This window comes from Cannabis sativa, chromosome 4 (assembly GCF_029168945.1).
Source record: "Cannabis sativa cultivar Pink pepper isolate KNU-18-1 chromosome 4, ASM2916894v1, whole genome shotgun sequence".
Lineage (NCBI taxonomy): Eukaryota > Viridiplantae > Streptophyta > Magnoliopsida > Rosales > Cannabaceae > Cannabis > Cannabis sativa.
In genome coordinates, this window is record NC_083604.1 from 15,375,626 (window position 1) to 15,383,014 (window position 7,389).

Genomic DNA, 7,389 nt, shown 5'->3' on the forward strand with positions numbered 1-7,389 from the left:
CAACAACAAAAACCAAGCATGCAACTATCCATTTTTCCTCAAAATTTCAAGAAAACATCAAGACAAGTTACCAAAAATCTTACCAAGAGTTTGAGCTTACTACAATCTTGAAAATTAGCTTGAAACACAAAGAAAAATCCTAAGATTCCTTGCTGCTCAAGGAGGCCGAAAGAGGGAGAGAGTTTGAGAGAAAATTGTGGTTTTGAAAATTTCCTTTTTCTTTAAACTTTGATAAAATGAACAACATAGTATTTAATTAATTATCTCAGCCACAAATTAATAATAAATGCTGAATAAAATATTTCTAAGTCCACTAAAGGACAAAAATACAAATGGAGCAAAATGACAATTTCGCCCCTCCACACAAAATAACATAAAAGGGTACTAAGGGGTATTTTGGGAAATTCTAAATTCCCGACTAATCCCGACATTCCCAATGTCTAAATAACCGTCCCACTATTCTAACTTACTAAGCTGTGATTCTACTGAGCCAAACACCATGTTCCATGTTGCCGGGCACCGATAATGCAAAATTAAGAAATTTCACTATATGACATAAAAATGCATTCAGAATTCAAATATAACAACATAAATAATTATTTAAATATCTATAAATAATTTTCATAATTAAGTCTTATTTAACTGCTAATTTCCAAATTAAACTAAGCGGACTTTACATATCATGTACAGAGAGGCAACTTAAGAGATCGTCTCAACGAAGTGTTTCGAGCCTGATCACAAACTCCAAGGAATCGTAATAATGAGGAAGAACCACGTGATCCCTATTTGGCCGATCAAGGTATTGTTGGATATATTTTACCAGGATCTAGATTTACTAACAAGTATGTTTCATTAACATCCTAATATGAATTCTAAAACAATGAAATAAACACATAAGAGTTTAAGAAAACCTTACATTGGGTGCAGCGGAATATAATGACTCCTTCCGTTCAGATCTCTAGCCCTTGATTCCTTTCTGTAGCAGAGCATCACCAAGATCTGAACCTGGATCTCTTTCTCTCCTTCCTTTGATGCTGAATCTCCTTCTTGTTGGTTGATTTTCCATAGTCTTACACACTATGATTGAGATACCACTTGATGCAGGGGCAGAGCTGGGACTTGAATGCTAGGGAGGCCAAATTTTAATTTAGTATCAAATAAAATTTTTGTAGTATATATTTATATTCAATACTAAAATTTATAACGGTTTTTTCTTATGTCGAAAATTATCTATAATAAAATGTTAAAATAAAACAAAAAGTACTCTATTATTTAAATTTCTACTCTATATTATCCAAATTAGAAATATTACTACACTTCTACTTAAGGCACACATTAAATTTTAAATGTAGAATTTTTTTTATAAATAAAAAATTTATATGAATAAAATAACTTTAACATAATCTAACACTTAACTAGAGGAGATTCTAAATCCCAACTTCTACTTTAGGGATCAAAATTATCAACTTCTATATATATATATATATATTGTATATGTTATTTATTATTAATTTTTTTTATTTATATATACTTTATTTTATAAATATTTATATATATAGAATGAGATTTTTGAAATATTTGAGGGAGCCATGGCCACCCTTCTCTTGGCTGTGGCTCCGCCCTTGACTTGATGTGTGTGGGCACTCATTCATTCACTCAAGGATTTCGAAATTTAGAGAAGAAAAGAAGAGAGAAGGTGGCGGCTAGAAATTTTTCTCTGAAGGAATGAGATGTATCATCTTTTTCTGAAGCCATCACTACCTATTTATAGGTAACCACCTAGGTTTAAGTTAGAATTATTTGGCATTAAAATAATGAAAAAATAAATGATAAAAGCCTACAATAGTGGCCGACCTGGGCTTTGGATAATGGGCCTCACTTATGCAATTTTGCTGTTTTATCATTTCTGCATCTCATTTTCTGAAAAACGCCAATTTTCAAATTCAACCATTTAAATGTCAATTCTAATTATTTAATAACTAAAAATTAATTATTAAATAATATTGTCATTTAATATATTTATTAATTAGACATATAAAGTGTCTTAATTAATAAATAAACCTAGAATTCTCTTTTCTTTACAATTTCGCCCTTGCTTACTGAAAATTCATAAACTAGACATAGTCTAACTTTAGAATTATAATTGATTAATTAAAATCAATTAACTGAGTCTTACAAGCAGTATGGTCTCAACTAGTATGGGGACCATAGGTCTATATATCCGAGCTTCCAATAAGCAGATCAAGAATTTATATCTTAAATTCACTGATTTTTATATCTTAAATTCACTGACTTATTAATTTTTCGTTGAATCCACACATAGAACTTAGAATTGCACTCTCAGTATATAGAACGCTCAATATGTTCCACGATATAGACACGTCATTAGTTATCCATTGTTATAATTCTAATGTGATCAATGATCCTCTATATAGATGATTTACACTGTAAAGGGATTAAATTACTGTAACACCCTACAATGTATTTTATCCTTAAAACACTTAACCCTGTATAAATGATATTTCAGCTAAGTGGAATGAGATCTCCACCATTTATTTTCGTTTGGTTAAGCTCGAAGGAAATCATCATTTACTTTCTATTCGCCAGATAGAAGCTATAGATTCCATATTTATGTTAGCGCTCCCACTCAATTGCACTACCGTGTTCCCAAAATGTACGTATCACCCTGACCCAAAAGTAGGCTTAACTAACAAATCAAAGAACACGAATAACACTCTTGAGATTGAACCTAATCATATCAGGATTAAGATCATTTGATCTAGGATCAACAGGTGATATTGAATTGAATAGATATTACGGTAAATTCTAATATATCTAATCAAAGTTCAATATCGATCCCTTCCGATGTATACTCCATACATCCGATGCTGGTAAACTTTGCAAATGTCCTGAAAAGGACATAACACTTATCCAAGGTGTAAGAATACCTATCGCTGATTATACCATGTCAGTCTAAATCCAGTGTTCTGACAAATCAGGGAATAAACCTTCGAACATATAATTAAGATTATATTCCACTGTGTTGACAACACTATAATCATTAACAAATTGATATGTTCTGGACTTAAATAGAATTCATACATTATGTACATATAATCATGAAATAAATCATGTGAACCATGCAACATTAAATGTTATTTCTGACAAGAGCGTCATCGTGGGGGTGTTCTAATTCAGAGGCTTCCCCTTGGTTAAATGATAAGAGCACGTCAGGGCCATCGCTGTCAATTAACGTCATAGCCCTTACCGATTGGACCCGTCGGGCGTGTGCCATCGAAGCTCGCACTGAATTCCTGCTCAGGTCTGACCCTCCCGAGATTACATTTACGGTTTTCTTAATGTACGGTGGAGGGGACTGATCCTGGCTTTTGTTACTTCCCCGTTGGATGTGAAGTGCGGCGTTCGAAACGAGGCAGTCCCGGAAGAATCCTTCTTTCACCAGACGGTTGACCTCTATCTTCAACTGCCTGCACTCGTAGGTTGCGTGACCGTGCTCTCCGTGAAAGGCGCAATATCGCCCCTTATCCCTCTTGCCGGGGTCAGTGGCCATTCTTGGGGGCCACTTGGTTTCCTTCAATCCCCGCAGTCGTCTTATCAACTCAGTTGAGGTAATGGTCATCCGTGGTAGCTCCTCTTCTCCCCGTTGGGCGTGTGGCTGCCCCGCCTCACCCATACTTACCATTACTGTCCCTCGGGTGTTCCTTTCATTGGCCGAGCGGTTGTCAGTTCTATTATGAGGCGGTACAGCTGGTGTCCGGTTCTTAGATTCGAAGAGGAAAGTATCTCCTGATGACAAGGTTTCACGCGACACTTCCTCATTGTGTCGTTTCTCTTCTACTTCCAAGGCCACATATCCTCTTGCCATGGTTAGAGCCCTTGTGAGGGACAGGCCAGGTTCCACTATTATCGCCTTCTTTAATTCTGAACCGTGTATCAATCCTTGCATTAATGCTTTTGTTGCCACTGAATCGGTGCATTTCGGGATACTGACGTATTCTTCGCTAAATCTGTTGATAAAATGTTCCAGAGGTTCATCGAGCCGCTAGTGTATTAACATTAGGTCCGTATCCACCTTGGCGGTCCGCACACTTATCACGAAATTGGCCTGGAATCTCAGGATAAGATCCTGGTATGAATTTACTGTGCAAAATGGTAGGTTGTGGAACCAACGTAGAGCGGGTCCTCTCAATCCTTGCGTGAAGGTCTTGCACTTGATTGCCTCCAAGTCCTCTAGCGGGACGGAGACGGTTAACATTTTTTGCTCAAACTGACATACGTATTCCGAGGGGTCTCCTGTCCCGTTATACTCTGGTAATCTAGGGGCCACATAACGCTGAGGGGCCTCCACGCGCAGGATGTGGTTCCCGAAGGGTGAAAGGGTTGACCCCTCCATTCGAGCCCATTCGCTGTGTACTCCCATCTGGCTTTTCGCTTCCAATGCTATTTGTTGGAAATTATTTTACCAAGATCTTAGATCTACTCACAAGTATGTTGATTAACACCCTAAATATGAACTTTCTAAAACGATGAAATAAACACATATAAAGTTTAGTAAACCTTACATTGGGTGCAGCTGAACAATATGACTCCTTCCGTTCAGATATCTAGCCCTTGATTCCTTTCTGTAGCAGAGCATTATCAATATCTGAACCTGGATCTCTTTCTCTGATTCTTTAGTGCTGAAACTCCTTCTTGTTGAAAGTCTTTCTTCACGATCTTTCTCACTATGATTGAGGTATCACTTGCTGTGTGTGGCCACTACTCTAATCACTAAGAATTTCGAAATCTTTAGGAAGAAGAGAGAGAGGGAGTGGTCGGCCAAAGATAGGGAGAGAGAGAGAGAGGCTCAGTTTTTTTTGAATGAAAAAGTAGAAAATTTAGTGTAAATTTCCTGAAGCCTTCACTATCTATTTATTGCATTCCACTAGGGTTAGGTTTGAATTATTTGGCATTAAAATAATAAAAATATCAGAGGTAAAACCCTACAAAAGTGGCCGGCCCTATACATGTGGATTTGGGCCTGACTTTTTGCAATTTTACAGTTTTATCTTTTCTGCATCTGATTTTCTCAAAAACGCCAATTTTCTAATTCAACCATTTAAATGCCAATTCTAATTATTTAATAATTATTAAATAATATTGTCATTTATCATATTTATTAATTGAACCATACAAAGTATCATAATTAACAAATATGCCCCTAAAACTCTTTCTTTACAATTTCACCCTAACTTATTGAAAAATTCACAAATAGACATAGTCTAAATTGAGAATTATAATTGATTAATCAAAACCAATTATATGAGTCTTACAAGAAATATTATCTCAACTAGTGGGGGGACCATGGGTCTATATAACCGCGCTTCCAATAAGCAGATCAAGAATTTATAACCTAAATTCACTGACTTATTAATTCTTCGTTGAATCCACGCATAGAACTTAGAATTGCACTCTCAGTATATAGAATGCTCTATATGTTCCACCATATAGACACATCATTAGTTATCCATTGTTATAATCCTAATTTGATCAATGATCCTCTATATGAATGACCTACACTGTAAAAGGATTAGATTACCGTTACACCCTACAATGTATTTAATCCTTAAAACACTTAACCCCGTATAAATGATATTTCAGCTTATGTGAAATGAGATCTCCACCATTTATTTTCGTTTGGTCAAGCTCGAAGGAGATCATCCTTTACTTACTATTCGCCAGATAGAAGCTATAGATTCCATGTTTATGTTAGCGCTCCCACTCAATTACACTACTGTGTTCCCAAAATGTACGTATCACCCTGACCCAAAAGTAGGCTTAACTAACAAATCAAAGAACACGAATAACATCTTGAGATTGAGCCTAATCATAACAGGATTAAGATCATTTGATCTAGGATCAACTAGGCGATATTGACTTGAATAGATATTACGGTAAGTTTAATAAATCTAAGTCAAAGTTCAATATCGGTCCCTTCCGATGCATACTCCATGCATCCAACCTGAGCTTTACTTTAACCAATGCTCTGGAAAGAATATAGCATTTCTCCAAATGCAAGTAAACTCTGTTGTAGATTATCATATCAGTAAAACCCTATGTCTGATAAATCTAGGAAACTTTATTCACATAGTCATGTTTACTTTCCAATGTGTTCACAGCACAATAAACATGATCAAGTATGTGAAAAGGGTTTCAGATGAATTTATACATTATGTACATATAATCATGAAATAAATCATGTGAACCATGCAACATTAAATGTTATTTCTGATCTATATTAATAAGTAAATCTGATTATATTGAAATGAGTTTTATTTAGAGCATAAAACCCAACACTATTAATTTGTTCCACATCATTTCCTGTAGCCTCTCCGTCTCTTTATTCGCCGTTAATGGATTTCCAGCAACTGTTGGATCCATGGTTCGCTTTCGGGGTGTTGTGCAGAGCACCTCTGCTTCAGTTATCTCTTCTACCTCGTCCCTGGTCCTTCTGGGCTGATCTCGATGGTAAACTGGGGCCTCTTGAATTGCCAAGTTTCCTTTTTCTCCCATTTCTTCATTCATGCATCGGGTATGGTTGCCTGAGAGGTCGTTATTATCAGTGTGATTTTCCTTGACAATCCCTCCTCCCACCTGGCGATTACCGGTTTCTTCCGCATGCGGTGGTTGTTGGTACCCTTCGAGGACAACTTTCATCTGTCCATTTTCGCTCTCAAGCCTTTGGATATGTTCCTTTTGAAGGGCAATTTCCACTCCTTGGGTTGCCATTTTCCCTTCTTGTTGTTTTAGCCTTTCCAAGATCTCTCGCCATGGCGGGGTTGGGTTTAATACGTCCTCTCCTGCGTCGCCAGTGTTGGCCGGTGTTCCAAGGATGTTATTTGGGTTATTTTGAGGGGTGAGATCCTCCTGTTCATTTGCCATATTTTTTGTTGACTATCTTACGAAAAGGTTCTTTCACTGAGAAAAAGAAAATTTCCCACAGACGGTGCCAAACTGTTTTGGTCGGAAAACAGTCAAGATTTTTCTTTTTGGGGGGGCCTTTCTTTTTCCAGTTCCTAATCCCCTTTTCTTTTACGTGATCCTTCTCTATATATCCCCTACGTCTTTTTTTGCTTGCATGGGTTATCTATCATCTACTCATTGTTTTGTTGACACGTGTTCCCATTCTTTCATTCTTTTTGCCCTCTGCCACGTGTTTGTATTTTAGTAGATAACTCTCTTGTTACACGTGTTTATGCCTTTAGCGGGTTTTAAAGTTATTAGTCTCCCTAGTTTCAACGGTGTTGTGTCCGTCGGCATCACATTCTTGAATTAATAAATTTCTTACTTTATGCTTTAGTCCCCTCCCTGCTTCCGACGGGGTTCTCG

The 7,389-nt window shown here is 36.7% G+C and overlaps 1 protein-coding gene across 1 annotated transcript; it reads right to left on the reverse strand.

The window, feature by feature from the left end:
• Positions 1-3,148: 3,148 nt before the first annotated feature.
• LOC133036807 (uncharacterized) lies at positions 3,149-4,441 on the reverse strand. The gene is made up of 2 exons (XM_061113553.1): positions 4,233-4,441; positions 3,149-4,028 (listed from the first exon to the last, which is right to left on the reverse strand). Exons 1-2 carry the CDS (start codon positions 4,439-4,441, stop codon positions 3,149-3,151), a joined length of 1,089 nt encoding a protein of 362 aa, XP_060969536.1.
• Positions 4,442-7,389: the final 2,948 nt, after the last annotated feature.